At 34.1% G+C, this 21,388-nt stretch overlaps 1 protein-coding gene across 1 annotated transcript; it reads right to left on the bottom strand.

Annotated features, from left to right (window-relative positions):
* Positions 1–300: 300 nt before the first annotated feature.
* Positions 301–2,543, bottom strand: LOC123654998 (ommochrome-binding protein-like). Its single transcript, XM_045590847.1, has 2 exons — positions 2,497–2,543; positions 301–1,303 (listed from the first exon to the last, which is right to left on the bottom strand). Exon 2 carries the CDS (start codon positions 1,301–1,303, stop codon positions 449–451), a length of 855 nt encoding a protein of 284 aa, XP_045446803.1. The 5' UTR covers positions 2,497–2,543; the 3' UTR covers positions 301–448.
* Positions 2,544–21,388: the final 18,845 nt, after the last annotated feature.

Below are 21,388 nucleotides of genomic sequence, written 5' to 3'. Positions count from 1 at the left end.
AGCGAATCTTACAAAACTTAATAATTCAAATTTGTATACACCAACATGTTAAAATTTTAATACCTATATAATTTTTACATTAATTTGCATTATAATGAAGAAAATAACTTAATAATAAGAAAAAGTACCATTCTACTTACTTATGAAGTTTACAATTAAAACACATTTTTGTTTTTAACTAAACTATTTTTTTTATAATTATTTTTTTAACAATCATAATATATATCATAAATATCAATATAATATATAATTATATTTAAAAAACGTATTTTTTGTTTTTGCCACATTAATAATTCATTATCTATTTTTAAATGGTAATTAATAAATACTACTTTATTAATTGAATAATTTCAATAAAAACAAGAGAATAAATCAGCCTCTATCTCATAACACATAGTTTTAAAAGTTCAAAGAAAATTATCACGTAATTATAGGTTTACAATAATTCTTAAATCACATCAACGCTACGTTTTTCATTAACAACGCAATTTGTTTTGGATGGTTTTAGTCTGACAATGCTATCTTGTGAAGCGTAAATTATATTTCCGTCTTTTTCAACCACGACACCATAAATATTGTCAATTGAAACTAGTTTCTTGACTTGTTTACTTTCGTCGTCGATAAAATATACACCTTTTGGAGTGGAGAAGAATAAATTACCATTTATGTCATTTGTTATGCTGTTTAGATTGTACTCGCCCAGGAAAACTACATAATTTTTAACCTTTTTATGTACAAAGAGACCAGATGAATTCGAAAAGTATATATTGTCATTGTTATCTAAAGCGACCAACATGGCTTTTGTTTCAAGCATTTCAGGCACTCTTTGTGACTGACCATTTTTATAGACATACACATACTCATCTGGATAAGTTGTATAATAAATATCCTTTTTTATAAATATTTGCCAAGTGTTATCATTTACACCATCGATATGTGTTGCTTTACCGGTTTCGTAATCAAATTTATATATACCATCATTTCCACCTAAGTAAACTGTTTTTGTCTGGCCATCAACTGCATTAGCAAATCCGCCATTAATACCCTCAATCTCTTTGTATTCATTAGTTTTGAGGTTAATATATGCCGAACTAAACATTGATCCAGCGTCATCTTTGGAATAACTGAAAAATAACATATTTCTGTCATAGTCGATAGCTAATTGATATGCACTGTTTATGCCTTCTTTTATTATTTCTTTATTGTGGTGTATATTGTGAACGATGACTTCATCACATGTCTCGTCAATAACTCTCGCCACAACAGAATATGCAAAAAGTACAAATAGCCCGAGTATTTTCATCTGAAAAAACAATAATATGAAAAATTAAGAACAATATAAATTTTAATATATTTTATTTTATACATATATTTTTATTTTATTTTTATTATTAAAATATAAAAAATGTACAAAAAGTGGCCTTACTGCTCAAAGAGTGACATACATTAGACAATCTTTGAGCAAAGTAATAAAATTCAAACAACTTGTACCAACGATAAAAAATAGCTACATCCATATAAACACATACATGCTAAAAATGAGTATACATAATATAAAAATGAGTCGCTGAATGTGTTGCTAAGCGCAAAACTCGAGAACGGTTGGACCGATTTCGCTAAATCTTTTTTTAAAATATTCCTTGAAGTACGAGGAAGGTTCTTACGGAGAGAAAAATTCAAAAAAAATTTAAATTTCCTGAAAAAGCCTAAAAACACCACTTTTATATATATACTCCCATACAAAAGATTTGTGATAATACTTAAAAGTCATTTGAACTTTAATACCATACGATAAAGTTTGTGTTAGGCGATACGAAGTTCGCCGGGTCAGCTAGTTATAAATAAAAATAAAAAACATAACATTTATAAGTAAACGAAAGGAAGCAACATATGTATATCTCACAAAACAACAGTCTAATTTATTAATTTTAATCAGTAATTTAATCAATAATTTAGAGATATCACATTGAATAGTTAAAAGAATCAAATACAAAGACTAACTTTGTAGCCGTCTATCATTTTTTTTTTTTTTTGTTAAGGTGGAATAATTGTTTCAGCCTGCATGGGAATGAAATGCCCATTGGTAGGCAAAGGTCTCTTTTTTAATGTTGGAAAAGGATTGAAGCCAAAACGTTCCTCCACAGCGCATAAGCGGTTAACTTCTCTAGCAAGTGACGTACGTAATATCAGGTTTTCAGGGATGGAAAACATTACATCCTCCCGAGGTACAGTCAGGAAACCCACAAGAATATACATACATAGGCCAGAAATTAATATTTGTACCCAACCAATATTGAAAATAATACAGTATAATTATAAGCTCGGACCGAGAATTGATCCTGCCATCGACCTCGTTTTAGGTAGCTTTAGCCACCACTAAAGCAGAAAAGTTCTTTGTAATAACTTTATACGTAAAGTTTAAGAAACTGTTTTACATATATTATTAATTTAAACATCTATTATGTATGATTTTTTAAAATTAAAATGCTTACTCACAGTTAAGTGATTGGCGTTTAACCGATGAAAGTATAAAGCAATTGTGAAGTGTTGTTGTTTGCTATATGGTACGTTGTTTATATTTCAAAGGTTATATATGTTATCAGCAAATGCGTTCATAATAGGTATTCAATAAATATACTAGTACTAGCTGTGCCCGCGGCTTCGCCCACGTTGAAATTAGTGTGTCACAAAGTTTTTCCGGCAAATTTCCGGTGAAACTCAAAATCAAAATCGTCTTAGCCGTTCCGTATACCTTCCTCTTGCCAATGGTGGAGCCCTCTCTTCAATGGTGAAACCGCATGAAAATCCGTTCAGTAGATTTTGAGCGAATCGATCACATACACTTTTGGGGACTTTGTTTTATAATACACTAACTGTGGCCCGCGACTACGTCCGCGGGGTTATGAAGATATGCATTACTTTTATTTCAGTCACTTGAAATGCTTATCAAACTGAATAACTTTTTAAAAGGCACAATTTAGTATAATTTAATAGTTATTTTTATAAAACCTCTCTATACACCACATTTATAGTTTTATTTTCAGACTGTATATGTTTCATACAAACTATCAACCCCAATTAAACCCCCTTAGCGGTGGAATATCGTAAAATCCGTTCTTAGCGGACGTCTGCTAACGATAATCTACCTCCCTGCCAAATTTTATCTTTGTCCAACCTGGATGGATAGACCATTCAGCGGTTTTTGAGTTCTCGTGATGAGTGAGTTAGTGACCTTTATCTTTTATATATATAGATTACGATTCATTATTTGGACACCTCCTCACCATCTATAGAGCATACATTTTAAATTTCAAGTCTCTTACTTCAAAAACATAGGACTTTCATACAAAATTGCAACCCTCGTTTTACCCCCTATGGGGTCGAGTTTCGTAAAATCCGTTCTTAGCGGATGTCTACGTCCTATAAGGAACCTACCTGCCAAATTTCAAGTTTTTAGGTTTTATATTTTCGGAGATTTCGTGATGAGTGAGTGACCTTTCGCTTTTATATATACTTATAGATTGAGTCTTTTTATTATTCAACACAGAAATAACCACCTATAATAAAATTTCCTGACATTTGAAATGTTAAATTAATTAAAAAGCAAATTAAGTTTTGTCAATCTATCGTGCGTAAATATTTAGTACAATAATTTTATTTACTTCTTATTGAAAATTTTACATTTTCTTCTTTGAATAAGCGCATTCTTTTGTATTATGACATATGCACCAAATATTTAATCAAAACTTTATTAATAACATTTATGTACGTTCATATTTATTCAAAGTTTCTGAGATCATTCTCATATGTTATTTTTTATGTCATAGTAAATGGAGGTGACATGACTAGTATTATTTTGAAAATATTACTATATTTATACTAGTGTTGCCCAAATGCAAGAACAAGACGAGACTTAGCCAGTCTTGGTCTTGGTCTTGCGCCAATACACCAGGTCTTGGTCTTGGTCTTGGTCTTGCGCTCCCAGTCTTGGTCTTGGTCTTGGTCTTGCAGCAAGAGTCTTGCAAGTCTTGCAATTACCTATTAGTCTATTACTATTTATTAAAGTTTACTTTAAATCTTAGAAAAACGTATTAGAATTGGAACATTGTGAGCTTGAATTAACATAGCCATAGTAAAGATCAAGCAGATTAATAAATAACTGAAGATTTGATAAGAAATTCGAAAAATCAACTGACCTATATGTCGTTTTCCATGGAAGTAACTGTTTCTTAATAAACATTTATGATTTATAAGCTTACATTTGCTAAAACATGTAAAAAAAACAAATTAATTACAATAACTTGACTGTATTTTAAAGAACAATACTTATCTGTCTAGAAAGAGATTGAACCCTCAACTTATAAGAAATTTAATAAAAGAGTTTTACGATTTATCATTTATTTGAATAAAAAATAAAATACAACACAAATCAACAGCTTTATCATTAGGTTATGATACTTTATATCAATTTTTTTGACCAAGAATTAATACAAAGTAACCATCTGGCTGACTCATCACTTAACCTATTTCTATGTTTTCTAATTACTAATGATGCTTTAGAAAATAACCTCTCAGCAGGTACTGAAGTTGCAGGTATTGAGAGAAAATCACGGGCCATTTTCGATAAAATCGGATACTCTGTCTCATGCGTCCTCCACCAATCTAAAATGTCTTCCGAGCTGGCAGTTCTTGGTTTTCTCAGGTACTCCTCCAACTCGTCTATCACTAAGCCTTGAAGACAAGATCCAGATGACGTCGAGGGACATTCATAGAGTTTATCAAAGTCTATTACGTCTTCATCTTCATCACATACTTTATTTTCTTTTCTGGTAATTCCAGAGATTTGTTCAGTGAGTGTAGACTTTTATATTCTTCATAAAGTTCATTGAACTTGCGCAGACTTTCTGTTTTAAGTTGCTTCCCCCACATTGTCAGGTCAAAAGTCTGAGCCTTATGCCTTGGGTCTAAAATTAAAGAAGTACAATAAATCCAGTTGCTCTTCTTGTAATGTTTAAGCATTTTGTCTCGAGCTGCTTGGAAAGCTAGAATGAGCCTTTCATCCACTTCAGATCGATTAGGTTTCTCATCTAACTGTTTTACCATGGATTCAATTTTATCTAGCAAGAGATTGAATGATACAATGACTAGCGGTAATGTAACATATTTGTCTCCACCAAGTTTTGTACTTAAAAGTTTAAAGTTAATTAGAAATTTATGTAATTTTTCGAGTACCTGCCATTCATTAGCTGTGATTTGAAAATCATTTAATTCGGTGACAGAACTGCACAATATGTCAATGCCCGCTCTCACTTTTAAACCAAATCCAATCATATCATGTGTGGAATTCCATCTCGTTGGACAGTCAAGAATGGCATTTAGATTTGATGGCACGCCAGCTGCTTCACAAGTAGACTGAAACTTCTTCTTCACTATCTCACTTCTTTTTATTTTACTGGAAATACTGCGTAACTTTGTTACAGATGTACGCGAGTCAGCAATATTTGGTGCAGATTCTTCATCTTCCTCATCCTCAGTTTCGTCTGCATAGTCTTCGTACTGCTGATCTTGCGCGTTAGTGTCAGACTCACAGTGTAATGCTAAGGTCTTTAATAAATCTTGTACACCAAGGTTTAAAATGTGAGCAAAGCACCGGAAATGTTGATTGTCTGAATCAAAGTGTGGCGGCAGCTGTTTGCCCAGTTCATACATAAATTTGGTATTTGCAGTTGCGTTGTCGACCGTGATACCTTGTATTTTATCAATTATGCCATATTCCAATAAACATTCATGGAAAATCGTTGCAATATCTTCCCCAGTATGTCGACCGCGTGATGGTATAAAATCAAGAACTACAGATTGATACTTCCATTCGTTGTCTATATAATGAATAGTAACCCCGTAGTAACTCCTACCAGCAATTGACGTCCACCCATCAATGGTAAAAGACATTTTAGATGATAATTGTTGAAGTCGTTCCTTGAGATTCAATTGGAGCTCTTCAAATCGCTCTTTGACTTTCCTTCTAAGTGTAGACCTTTTAGGAAACACCATATTAGGGCAAATACATCGAAAATATACTTGTGTAGCTTCGTCATCGAAAAATGAGAAGGGAAGATATTTTTTCACCACCCAATCAACTGTAGCTGTCGTGATGTTGTCACTGCTGTTTTCCGACTGAAACAAAACAATAAATCTTGTGTTATTATTTAAAACATACTAGGTTTGAGCGTATAAGAGGAGGAGGTTTGTTGTTGTTAAATCGAGAAAATCGTTAAATTGATATTTGTTATATTAAGGTTGCACTGTACTGTAATTTACCAAAATAAAGTACTTAGTTGTTACTGGCCGATTAAATGAAAATATGGGTGTTTATAAAAAATATTTAAGACGATAATTACATACTTAATATGTCGCACCCCTAGATGAAAACACCACTAACTCAAAAATACTTACGTAAGTTAATGGCGTTTTTGAAAGTATCGCATGAATAGCTACGCAGAGTTAAAATTCTTTTAACTGTTAAAAAAATATTCTTACCTATCCACTTCTTCCAGCGGTTACTAAAAAGCTTGTGATATCTCCACTTAATTTTGGTTTAACAGGAAGAAATATTTCTGATTCCTTTTTGTGGAAAGATATTAGATGTTTTCTTAAGCCTGAAGTGTTTCTGTTTTTCATTTTTATTTCAATCTTTTTATGTTGGCACAATTTACAGAAGGCAGTTTGGGATGCATGAATTATTTCGAAAAACTCCTCAAATTTGCTTTTGGGTCTTTTAGATCTGTGACTCAAACTCTCGTTACTCGGACTAGAATAATTTGAATCTTCGTCACTCATATTAAATTGTACACGTGATACGTTTTTAGAAAACAACGAGAATTAGTAAAAACAATTATTAAGTTAGACTCGAAGCACAGCTCAATTGGAAATGACTGGAATTAAAATAATTCCTTTATTTATAGTACGTTTCCTTGCTTTCTACCGCGCCGCCTCGCCACGTGCCGGCTCTATGAAAAGGATGCCGCCGCAAATCAAACAATGCCGCGTGCGGCGTACAAACACACACTAAATATTACCTACTTGTACAGACGCGACGCGTGAATAAAATATATGTAAAGAATTAGTGCCAATCACTATTCTTTACATATAAGTGAATGTTTTGGCGTACATCTATACTAATATTATAAAGCTGAAGAGTTCGTTTGTATGTTTGATGACAGAAGTTTTAAAATAAATAAATAAGTCCTGAACGTCACTATACCTCCAAAGTTACTATTCCTCGTGGACGAAGTCGCGGGCACAGCTAGTAAATACTTACTCTCATCATCTCTCTCAGAGATATTCGGGCTGGTAAGTAATACAAAACTCTTATCGCAGGCTTTTTATTTTATTAGTAGGTAAGTACCTACGCTTTTTATATTCTTTTATTAGTTTTGTAGAATTTTTTTACACGTTTCAAGTATATTTAAAAGTGGCTACAATATTTTTTAAACGGGTGATATTTGAACACTTTTTGCTATTTTTTCTTGTAAAAACTTAAGAAATATAATGACTAAATGTACAATAATAGTACCTAAGTAATTAGTTTAAAACCATATAAGTAATCAATATTATAATATATACTTACTAGAATGAATTAATATGACATCTACTACCTATCCTTACCATTTTATCCTAATCATAATACTACTTGCGTGATCAGTATAATGTATTCATTTTCATTCTAAGCACTCTGAAACTTATTTATTCTTTGGAACACCTGTAGGTACTCTTAAAATTCGAAATTATTTTGCATGAGTATACCTACGCCCTATGGCGGCAATCAAATAGTGTCAAATGTTATGATTTCGGCGTGGCGGCAACGATTGTTTTAGATTTCAAAAGAAGCCGCCGGCGCGTGTATCATAACCATGTACTTCCGAAAAGCGGCAAATTTCTTTGATAAGTAAGTACAAAACCTTTGATGCCGCATTATCAAAGTGCCGATGGTTAAAACATAACTATGCATGCACTCAGTTTGATTTTAATAGATATTTTTTTATTCGCTATGTTTATGGTATTAGTCGTAATGCGCATAGGTCCAGTTTTTCATATTCTTTGATACAGTTTTTTGCGTCTCATAGAATTCCTAAGCGTACCTACCTATACACCGAACTGTTAGACCTAACTACTCAGTGAAATAGCGCTAAGTCCTAGCTGCAAGACGCAAGAGTCTTGCAGGCTATGTCTTGTTCTTGCTCAAGTCTTGCACGGTCAGTCTTGGTCTTGGTCTTGCTAAAAATACGCGGTCTTGTTCTTGGTCTTGGTCTTGCAAAAACGCAAGAACAAGACCAAGACTGCAAGACCAAGACTGAATTTGGGCAACACTAATTTATACTAAAAACTAAAAACAGACTAAACCAAAGGGGTTCGCAAGCTGTTAATTTGTCGCAAGATATATACAAATATGGGTACTTTTGACTTTTTCTCTGTTAAAATTTTTAATTATTTACTGTATCTTTTAAATAATTTGGTCAAAATGAACCAATTAAAATTTAGGGCATCTAAGGTCACCGTAGACAAAATTTATGAAAATGATCGGAGTACCTAACGGCACGACTTTGGTGCCAGTCAATAAATGTAAATCTGAAGATGGTCTACCTTATTCAAACAAACAAACTCACTTTCCACCTTTATAGTAGTAGCGCAGATATGTAAACTACGTCACGTTAGTAAAGTATGATACAACTCTGACCTCGAGTTAAATAATAAGCACCAATAATATAATCTTCGTTTAGTTATCAGTATAATTATATTGAAAGTCTTAACTGAAACAGTATAGAGAAAACAGAAGCTGTAACTGACACAGAAAAATTACAAAATATTAGTTATTCGTAACATTGTTACTTTTTGGTCAGGTATAAGTTATCTTTCAATCATTTATATTAATTTTTATGGAAACTTCAAATATTGTGTATTCATGTATATTCTTTGGTATAAATATGTTAAATATTTTGTTATATATTGTTTTATTTTTAAATAGAACAAACCTGTTGTTACTATTTTTTTTTCTTTCATACACACATTACATACATTTTCATAAGCAGAATAATCCAACATTAGATCACGTCTGCAGCCGAACTAGGAGACACTATAACTATTAGGATATATATTTGATGAAATAAGTAATTAAGTAGGTGTCTTAATTATATTGTCAAAGCAGTGGATTTTGCATATTTTACCTTTTTCTGCTACTCATATTTTTCCTAATTGTTCTCCTTCACTATTAGACTTAATTATTGTTTCTTCAAATGACCATGTTACTAAATACGGTCAAATGCCACTTGAGGCATTTTCCTATATCTTCTTCTTATTTGCACACTCTTATCAAAGTGGTCGTGGCTGCGCTGACGAGATACATAGTGGAGTGTTTGGTGGGTCGATAGTATTTCCGAGGGTAGCTCTCCTGGCGATTTACTTCCATTTCCCTCTGTTTGAGGCTTCGCGATTACACTGGACCATGGTGGACTCAGTAGCCCTTGTGATGACGTCTATCCAGCGGGTTGGTTTTCGACCGCGTGCTCTCTTGCGTGAATACGTTGGTGCGAAACGCCGTCCACGGGATCTTTAGGAGGCGTCTCCAGCACAACTCTAATACGTCGATTTAACGGCGATCCTGCAGTCTTAGAGATCAAGTTTCGGCTCCATAGAGAAAGATTGGAAACACAAGGCATTTTACCAACCTGATGGTTCATTTCCAATCTTATGATTTTATCTTCTTCTGTCACTATTAATATTGTTTAAAAACTTCTTATTTATATAGTACTAGCGGCCCACTCCTGCTTCGCACGGGTATAAAATACATAGCCTATGGATAATCAACAATCATCAACATCGTCCGATCGCTGCTAAATTCAAAGTGCTAAAGAGAGAACCGCGGCCTCAAACGCGCTATTTATAGGCACGCTCCTGCCGCCCCGGCCGGCCGGCCGGAACCGCCGCAAACGCTACGTCCCGCAATTTTTCATCATTCATCATTACAGCCTATACAGTCCACTGCTGGACATAGGCCTCCACAAGTTCAAGCCAAAAATAGCGCGAACTCATGTGTTTTGCCCATAGTCACCACGCTGGGCAGGCGGGTTGGTGACCGCAGGGCTGGCTTTGTCGCACCGAAGACGCTGCTGCCCGTCTTCGGCCTGTGTATTTCAAAGCCAGCAGTTGGATGGTTATCCCGCCACCGGTCGGCTTTTTAAGTTCCAAGGTGGTAGCGGAACTGTGTTATCCCTTAGTCGCCTCTTACGACACCCACTGGAAGAGAGGGGGTGGCTATATTCTTTAGTACCGTAGCCACACAGTACACCGCCGCAATTTTTAAATCTGTAATATTTTCGAAAATATTCATTTAAATCACATACTGTAAAAGGCCATATAGATTTATATTAAATCAACAACGAATTTAAGGTATTTAATTAGATAAGGATTAATGCTGTATTGGTTAAAATCGCTTCGAAAATTAACCATTATTTGTCGTAAAAAGTAAATTACAAAAAAAAATTATTGTGGGATGTCCATAAGAGATAGACATATACCATAGTGGAGTTTTCTGTAGACCTTTTCAATAATTTAAATATACATTATTTAGTACATTATTTTGATAAATCTCGTAGGATTCAGCCTGCGTTTGCAATGTAAGCGGAAAAAAATGTAATTATTTACGACATCACATTAGAAACCTCAAAAATAACAGTATTTCTCCACTATTTATTGGATGTTATTATACATATAAACCTTCCTCTTTAATCACTCTATCTATTAAAAAAAAAACCACATCAAAATCCGTTGCGTAGTATTAAAGATTTAAGCATACATAGGGATATAGGGACAGAAAAAGCGACTTTGATTTATACTATGTAGTGATGATAGTGATGAACTTACGTGTGTATGTGTTTGTATGTATGTATATGTGTATGTATGTGTGTATGTATGTATGTAAATAATCTTTCTATGTAGGTATGTATGTATGTCTATTTATTGAGTTGTTTCACTTTATCTATAATATATATAAAACCGAAAGGTCATTCATCACGAAATCTCCGAAACTATAACACCTATAAACTTGAAATTGGGCAGATAGGTTCCTTATAGAGCGTAAACATCCGCTAAGAACGGATTTTATGAAACTCGACCCCTAAGGGGGTAAAAAGGGGGTTGGAAGTTTGTATGATAGTTCTATGTTTTTGAAGTAAGATGCTTGATATTTAAAATGTATGCTCTATAAATGATGAGAACGTGTTCAAATAATGTATATTTAAAAATCAACTTCTTTTTTGGGTTAAAATGGGGGATGGTAGGTTGACCCACTCATCACGAAATCTCCGAAACTATAACACCCAGAAACTTGAAATTTGGCAGGTAGTTTTCTTATAGAGCGTAGACATCCGCTAAGAACGGATTTTACGAAACTCGACCCCTAAGGGGGTAAAACGAGGGTTGGAAGTTTGTATGAAAGTTCTATGTTTTTGAAGTAAGATACTTGATATTTAAAATGTATGCTCTATAAATGATGAAAAGGTGTTCAAATAATGTATATTTAGAAATCAACTCCCTTTTTGGGTTAAAACGGGGGATGGTAGGTTGACTCACTCATCACGAAATCTCCGAAACTATAACACCTACAAACTTTGAATTTGGCAGGTAGGTTCCTTATAGAACGTAGACATCCGCTAAGAAAGCATTTTACGAAACTCGATCCTTAAAGGGGTAAAACGGGGGTTCGAAGTTTGTATGATAGTTCTAGGTTTTTGAAATAAGAGACTTGAAATATAAAATGTATGCTCTATAGATGGTGAGAAGGTGTCTTAATAATGTATATTTAGAAATCAACTCCCTTTTGGGGTTTAAACGGGGGATGGTAGTTTGACTCATTCATCACGAAATCTCCAAAACTATAACACCTACAAGCTTGAAATTAGGCAGATAGGTTCCTTATAGAGCGTAAACATCCGCTAAGAACGGATTTTATGAAACTCGACCCCTAAGGGGGTAAAAAGGGGGTTGGAAGTTTGTATGATAGTTCTAGGTTTTTGAATTAAGATGCTTGATATTTAAAATGTATGCTCTATAAATGATGAGAACGTGTTCAAATAATGTATATTTAGAAATCAACTTCTTTTTTGGGTTAAAACGGGGGATTGTAGGTTGACCCACTCATCACGAAATCTCCGAAACTATAACACCTACAAACTTTGAATTTGGCAGGTAGGTTCCTTATAGAACGTAGACATCCGCTAAGAAAGGATTTTACGAAACTCGATCCTTACGGGGGTAAACGGGGGTTGGAAGTTTGTATGAAAGTCCTATGTTTTTGAAGTAAGAGACTTGAAATATAAAATGTATGCTCTATAGATGGTGAGAAGGTATCCAAATAGTGCATCGTAATCTATATATATAAAAGAGAAAGGTCACTGACTCACTCATCACGAGAACTCAAAAACCGCTGGATGGTCCATCCATCCAGGATGGAAAAAGATGAAATTTGGCAGGGAGGTAGATTATAGTTAGTAGACGTCCGCTAAGAACGGATTTTGCGATATTCTATGCCTAAGAGGGTATAATTGGGGTTGATAGTTAGTATGAAACATATACAGCAGGGTCGGTTTAAAGGAAAATAACCACATTTGCAACCCTGTGTTCAAGAAACATTTATATTGATCACTTATAAGTACTACAAAAAAATATATATTTTATACAATATCTAATTTTTACGTTACTAGGATATTTTATTTACCCCTGACGTCACGGAGTCACGGAGGAGCGTGCGTTACACTATTCCGTGGCATATATTTACGTAGAACCATATTAAAAAGTAAATTGCATGCAGTATATTTTAAAAATATTTACACTACAATACTATATTATTACTACATTATTTCATACCACAATTCTGACGAATTCAACGAACCATTTTGTTCGACGCGACGCATGCTTCACGCGGACGTAGTCAGGGGCAACAGGTAGTGTATTATAAAACAAAGTCCCCAAAAATGTATATGATCGATTCCCTCAAAATCGACTCACCAATAGAGAAGGGGCTTCAAGAGGAAGGTTTACGAAAAGGCTACGCCGATTTTGATGAGAGTTTCATTAGAAGTTTGCTGGGAAAACTTTGTGACACACCGATTTCAACGCGGGCGTAGCCGCGGGCACAGCTGGTTTTTTATAAAATTCAACTGTACACCTACACCGTCAATATATCATCTCCTTTGCCCTAATTTTGATTGCTTTTTAGCAATAAGGGCGCCTTTTGTACATTTTTTTTCTACTAATTATTGTTAATGTTGCTTGTTTCTTTTATTTGGTTGGTGTACAATAAAGTGTAAAATAGATAATTAAAATAAATAAATAGGTGTAATCTATTAGTACTTAATACTAACGAATCCTAAGTGATATTTAAACTCATATATCATATATGTTTTATGTACTGAGTCAAAATTCACACTAAGAAACTCTTTACATGTGTATAGTGAAATGTGTGTAATCAAAATAATTGTGATGCAAAGAAATAAGAGGTAGTAAGGCCAAGACCCTCCTAGCCCCTTCCCTACGTCTCTGTGAAATAGCTTTTGAAGGGCTAAAATTTTTCGCAGGTCACTCAGGTGATTTCTTAAAATAGCAATCAGTAAGCGTCTGCGTATATAATTTAAAGAAGATTCTACAACTTTCACAAAATATTGTAGATGTCTTATTAAATATTCTTTTCATTTTCTGAGTACTACTTTGCATTTTCTGAAAACATTTACCATAGTAATGTATATTTTTTTACACCATCAGAAAGTTGAGATTTCAACAAACAAAAAGCCCGCCGTCTTTTTTAAAAAAGCTAATATTTTGACGTGAGAATTTTCGATTAAAAATAAGGGTGCTTTTGTCGATATTGAGGTCAAAATAAGGTGAAATAATAAATATTTTACATAAAAAAAAATACAAATTCAAATATATTTTATTGTACAACCAAAAAAAATATATAAGAAGATTTTTTCTTGCATAAAATATGCAAGAAAAAATGACAAAAAAAGAAATATACAAAAGGCGGTCTTATCGCTAAAGAGCGATCTCTTCCAGACAACCGACCTTTTGAAAAAAATAAAATTACAGTGTGTTTGGGACATAAAAGGTAAGTTTTCGCCAAATTTCGTAAAAAACTTTTTTCTTGTAAAAGATAAAAATAAAAAACCAAAAACTTGGTTTTTGAGTTTTTCACATCAGTTTTGAGGTTATGTGAAAAAAGTGTAATATTTTTTTTTATTTTTTTTTAATATAGACTAGCGCTTGACTACGATCCCACCTGATGGCAAGTGAAGATGCAGCTTGAGGTGGAGCGCGCTTGCCTAGAAGATGCCTATTTACTCTTGATTTCAAGATACCCAAGTTATAGTTCGTTGGAAAAACGGAAGCCGGAAGGGCGTTACAAATTTTTGCGGTGCGTATTAGGAAAAAAATTAAATTAATTAAATACAAAGTTGTGGATATTTTTAGTACCTACAACTTTGCCATTGAACTTTATTTTCATAGGACTTATAGTTTAGCCGGACATCGAGATAAACCGTTTTTACCCTTAAACGGAGATCTGATCGGATACCACTCCACGAACTCATTTCGCCCGTAATTTATTTTTCCTTACATTTTCGTTGTATTTCTTCCTTTTCCAATAGGTTTCATCCTATTATATTTTTTTTAGGTTTCAAAATCTAAAAGCACTGGTCTATAAATAATCAATACATATGAGGAATATAGCTAGCCCAGTATAGTCCCTTGGCATACATTTCGTTTTAGTAATAGGTAATTGCTGATAACATTATTGACAAGAGCTCGCTGCTCTCTCATCTCTCAGAGGTACTTTTTGAATAAGGTTAGGTTAGGTTGTCTCTTGCGCACGGCCGGCACAACACTTGTGGTCAGCCGTATACGAGCTCTGGGGCTGGAAGTCGCCCTGACGAAGACCGAGGCCCCACTGTTCCATGGGCCTCGGGGGGACCCCGTCCAGGTACGCGGGTGACTTTGGATGGGATTTCGGTCCGGGTGGGGACCCAGATGAGGTACCCGGGTCTCACCCTAGACGGGAGGTGGGCTTTTGGGGTTTATTTTGCCAATTTAGCCCCAAGAGTCTTGAAAGCCGCCGCCTCACTGGGAAGGCTGCTGCCAAACGTGGGTGGTCCGAGCGCCAAATGCTGGCTCGGAGGCTTTGTCCGGGCCTACCGCTGAGGCGAGGTGGCGAATGCTAGCGCGACCCCATCTCACCCCACCCAGGCGGATGACTGCTCACACGTGGTGGTTTTTAGTCAGTAGGAGTCTGACATAACCCTCTGGCGCCCCCGCGCTGGATGATGGATGAACGCCATGATGGATATTCCCCACGTAAAAAAAAAGGTTGGCTCTGGCACCGATGTTTTCAGTCGTTTTATTAATTTATGATGACATCGAATCGAATCATGAATCATGGTATCGAATCGCTTAACTGTGGATTAGCAGATAAAACTGCTTCACAAAGTTTTTCTAAACTGCTGAGCCCGACAAGATGATTTAGTAATTTTAAAAATAAATTTATCATTAGAAATTTAATTTTGGTCATTAAGGCTTGAACCTATCTTTACAGCTCAGACCGCAATACGAAAATAAAATGATTTTTATTGAATTTTATTTGATGTTTATCAAAAGGGGAAACTAATCTAAATTTTTAATGTTATATTATAACGAAATTTATTTATTATTTCTTGCATTCAGCCTGTATCATCGCACTGCTGGGCATAGGGCTATTTTTCCACGTAGGAGAAGGATTGGAGCTTAATCCATCACGTTGCTTGGGTGGCGGATATAATATTATTAGAATTAGCTTTTCATATTTTTAATTAGGTAGTTTAGTAGACTAGCCCGCTGACGCAGTTTGCAGTGGTTTCATTTACGCATCGAGTCTGGGAGTGATATATATATTTATTTATATATAAGTATTATTTCTATATATTTATCGAAAAAAAAAATGTACCTATATCAGTGGGCTGTTATCTATAACACAAGCATTAACTTGCTACCGTACGATCAAACGACCGTGTGTGTATGTTTTAGGTATTTATTTTATTTTATTTTTTAGATTTCTATCTAATAAATATTAATAAAAACCTATTTTGGGTGAATATTATATTTATTAAAAGAATAGTACAGTAATAAAAAATTGTGAACATGTTACATTCTACTGGAATACAAACTTTGATCTACGTACTACAAAAGCTATAACTGCATCGCAATAAATTCGATATCAGGCGTAGAAATTCAATATCAAGATTTTTACAACAAGCCGGATACATTCATCGCTCGCCTTCGGAACTTTTAGGCTTTACATTCGAAAGATAACGTAATAAGATTTGAATAACATAAACGATAACTGAACGTGTTATTGTGTGTAAATAAGTTCAGTTAATTTACACTACTGAGTAGGTTGGTTAATTTAAGTATACGTATTTAACTGTTGTCGTCGAAAACCGCTCTAACAATTTTCCTTGAAAATTACAATTCAAATATTTAAAAAGGCGAAAATAGACGCAACTAGGTATTGTATTTTCACGAAAATTTTTTATCCCACGCAGTAAAGAGCTTAGCCGTCAGTGATTTACCAGACTCCATCTATTGACGTGAATAATAAATATCAGCTGTCATCAGGGCTGTCTTAAGCTAGGCTGGGGCCCTTGGGTACACAAGAATTTGGGGCCCTTTTAGAAAGTAAAAGAATAGAATTATAATAACATTTTTTTACGAAGTATGACCACTTATTATAGGTAATCAAATACAGTATGATATAATGTCATTAATGATATTAGAAAGCTGCTGGTTTTTTGGTTAGTTTTTTTTTCGTGATTTCTGTTGTTTCGGGAGTTTTGTTGAGCAAAATCTTCTATTATATCCTTAAAGCCAATTTACGAAGGATCTGTTCTATTCTGTGGACATAATTGACAAATTATTTCAGTCGTTCTTGGAAAATTATTGTTCGCAATTTATTTTTTATTCTCTTAAGCATATTTAAATTACGATGTTGCAAAGAATTAATAGCATTGGCGTGTGCAGACCATCTAGTTTCCGAAGGAGACTTTAGGACTCTATTTGCACCTAAATGCTCTGTCAAAATTTTCCATCGTTTTGTCGAAGCCAAGAAAAAATTTAACAATTTTTGTATTAATTGTAAGACTCTTACTGCTTCAGTAACACAATCAACAGCCTGAACACTAAATTCAGCGAAATGTGTATGTCTTTTATTCTTGACTGAGCACCAGAGTACTTTGCAGACATATTTGATGCATTGTCGTAGTTCTGCCCACAACAATCTTTTATAGGAATAAAAAGAATCAAATTCAATAATCAGTTCTAAGCAACCCAAATAATTCCCATTATTTTTCAATCCATTCTCATTATCAATCCAAGTCTCATTATCACCACGAAAAGCAAGACCTCTTGAAGGCAAAAATTTCACTACTGCAACAATCCTCCTAAGCACATTCTTCCAATAGTTAATTTCTGTATTATATTGCGACAGCAACTCAATATCAATTCGTCCAGTAGTTTTCATTCTTGCAACATAATTCATCATAAATTCTCTGTGCTGTAAGCTGTTCTCATGCTCTATTAATAAGTTACTTATATGCTTCCAATCATTATATCCATTAGGAGAACTTAAATTATGTCCAGTACCAGTAGTGGTATTAAATAGATGGCAGCAATAACAGTATAAAAATTTCTTTGCCTGGTGAATAAAGGAGCCATTTTATTTCTAAAGATGAGTTTTTAGAAAGAAAATGGTTTCTTTATTCATTCGTCATATTGCGAATAAAAATATTTTTAGTCAAGTATCTAGTTTTTATTTTACCATTTGAATCTGGAAAACTTGTGGAAGTTTCGGAGAAGTCAATATTTATATTTTAGAAAAACTCTGGTCCTTTTCGAATCTAACTATCACGGACTTCTTCCGGTAAAATTTCGTCACAGTAAGCACCAGGGTCAGGAGACACAGATACATTCTCTAAGCTTGCAGTTATTAATTCACAGTAGCTTGAAGTCGATGGTTCAACATCTAATGTGTTTTTGTCATTTCCGTCACACGTAAACTTCTTTTTTCTGGTGACATTTTGAGGTAGTTTTGTCTTACGGTGATGAGAATGAATAATCCCTCGGCTTATTTGTTTCTTTAACCGAAAAAAAAAACGAAGTGAGCTTTGGAAGTTTTTCCGTTATTTCTTTTTGAGCTATGACTTTTTTCTTTTGTGTGAACCACTAAAATATGTTATTTTCTACATAACGAAATAATGTTAGAACGAACAAATCAAAACTTTTTTGAATATCATATCAAAAATTGACCGCTCCAGCGGGATTCGAACCCGCGTCTTCGACATACCGTGTCGACGCTCTAGCCAATTAAGCTATGGAACGATATACCCGCTAGAGCGAAACTTTTGATATGATGATTTTTACTTTCGGTTTAAGCGAACCGTGGCGCCGTCTATAGTGAGTTCTTTACAGAGACTCGTAACTATTCAAAGTTTCATATTACAATGAAAATCTTTGACAGGAGACGACACCATGCTATTTTTAATATGTACGATTTTTATTTTTGTGTTACCCACAATTAGGAATTCTAAACATTTTTTGAATATCATATCAAAAATTGACCGCTCCAGCGGGATTCGAACCCGCGTCTTCGACATACCTAAATCAAAACTTCTGTTTATCTTACTCAATTTTAAATATCAAACGAAACACAATAACGCCACTCACTCCTATCAGACTAAAAGTTTAATATATCATTCGGGGATTCCTCCAACCATAGACAATGTCGACATTTATGTAAGGCCTTGTTTATACGGTGCAGCTTGACTTTGGAATCAGAGTGATTGCATGACTGATCGCTAGATGGTGTACTTAATAAATTAGGTAGGATGCGTTCGGAAATATTATTAATTAGTACAGTAGGAATAGGCGCAGTCATCGATATAATGGCGTAGTATTTTCCTTTTAAACACCTTCTGATAAGATTACTGATTTGTAATGTAGCCGACAAAATGTTTTGAGAATAAATGTGTGATAGTAATTGTCGGTCCTTCGGGGCCCTCTGAGAATTGGGGTCCTGGGCACGGGCCACGTGCGCTTATGGTGAAGACGGTATTCGCTGTCATAGGTTCTAGAAAAAAAATCGTTTCCGTACTCCATTTTTACAAAAACAGAGTACAGGTACTCATTATTAGACTATAAAGTATTGCACAATAATTTTAAAATCAAAACGTACAATCCGTATAATTTTTTCAATTAATATTTTGCGGGAACATTAGGCTTATGATATGGTTGGAACCGTAGATAGAAGGGAGAGAGAGAAATCAAAGAAATGCGCTGTTTAAATCTTTGTTTTTATAGATGAAAAATATGTGTGTCTACAAAATCTAAATATATAATATGATAGTGAGTTTGTGCTGGTATCGCACATACACAAACAGATGTGTGCTTCGATTTTACCTCAAAATACCGTGGTCTCGTCAGTAACTCATCAGTCATTCCGTTGACAAGACAAATGGATTCAAACTTTGCTTGATGTAAGGCCCAAAGGAATTTTCAAAAATCAGTTTTAGGTTTCAATACACACTTGTTTATTTATTTTAAATTACTAATGTCATCACATCGATCAGACCATTATTAAGACGAAAATTTAATTTAGGTGCTGTTTAGTTCATCTTCTGTAAGGATAATTTAGTAAGTATGCCAATTAGCTGCTATAGTTTTTTTTATAAATATTTATACCAAGGTATATCTTCATATTTTTATATATATATAGGTAGACAAGTTGTTCTGGCGTAATAATATAGTAGAGTACTATCAACATTGACGATGTTCAGGTTCAGCACAGGTTCGTTATTCGCATTAAGTAGATATTTATTTTTGTATGAATATTTAATTTTATTCTTGATAGGGAATCCAGCTCACTACTGGAAATCGGCGAGATGGATTAGATTAAAGTTAATTTCGTGTTGAAAGCAGAAAAAGATTGACATTTCTCAACATTTAACATTTGCCTACATTTATCATAGTTGATGTCTACTATTAAAATTCAGGAGGGTTGAATGCATTTCAAGTCTATGTTCAGAATGCAATATTTTTGGCGGTAAAGTTGTTTCTAAAAAAAAAGAGATATATGTTATCATTAAAATCTATAGCATTATGGGTTACAACGTGGTTCAGATATTCGGTCAGCTACATCTGTAACGAATCAAGTTATTAATTGATAGAATGTATATTAAGATTATCTGTACTAATGCTTTATCGTTATAAACTACTAGAGTAAATTTGTTATAATATACAAAACAAATTTAGTATTACCATTATTGCTGAGAAAATATCTTACAACATTTTAATAGCCAAAGAATAAATTCCCATTCCATAATTCACTTTTCTATATTACATTCGAAAAATCGTTTTGTTCTTTTTCCAGCTTAGACAAAGAAATGTGTCAATATTAAAAGTAAATATTCTTTACGAAATGAGCGCTTGGCTTTTATCCAAATTGAATTGAAGTAAAATACTTTTTCAACGATGTAGTCGTTTACCACATATTATTTGAGCAAACCTTGCTGGTATAATTTTACAAAAATACTTCGTACGTGTAATTCGTCCTTTCGGGTTCGAAAGTTCACAATTTTATTTTACGTTTTTAATAGCGCTAAAGATTAATCTATATACTCTTCACCTTAATGAAAGAATTAAAGTTCGCCTTCACATGTGACATATACGTAGAATAATAATTTCCTTTTGAAACATTTTTAACGCGAATTATGTAAATCAGTTTTATATATACATGTCATTTTTTTATGTTAATAATTTTATTGTTTAATAATAAATTTATTTATTTATTATCAGAGTTATAACAATGAACCTAAAGCTAAAAACCTTAAATATAATACAATAACTAAAAAATATTATTAAAAGGAGTCCCTTTAGGCAAGGTTCCGAAGATAATGGCAGCGTTCCCCCTTTGAATAGCTAGACTAATTTTTTGTCCGAGGTAGCTTCCAGCTCTTCAGTCTCCTGTGACGTCGAATAACCATTTTTCTATTTCCTTAAAAAGTCTTATAGCGCTAGGACCCGACGGACCAAGGGTCTCGACACTGAATGGGACAAAATCATATTCGGAGCCTAGACCCCTGTATCTGTATGCCGCTTCACAAGCCGCAACAGCTCTGTTGTTGGGTCCATGTAGATGGGAAGGGGCCAGCGTGTCTGAACAGGTTGCATCCCATACCAACAGCCGACCCATCTTCCATGGAATCAAACTCATACCGTCCGGTCTCTTACCATCGTCTCTTGCAATACCAGTCGGCTCAAG

This window comes from Melitaea cinxia, chromosome 7, assembly GCF_905220565.1.
Source record: "Melitaea cinxia chromosome 7, ilMelCinx1.1, whole genome shotgun sequence".
Classification (NCBI taxonomy): domain Eukaryota; kingdom Metazoa; phylum Arthropoda; class Insecta; order Lepidoptera; family Nymphalidae; genus Melitaea; species Melitaea cinxia.
Note: the sequence above shows the minus strand (reverse complement) of the source record. Positions and strands in the feature narration are given on the sequence as shown.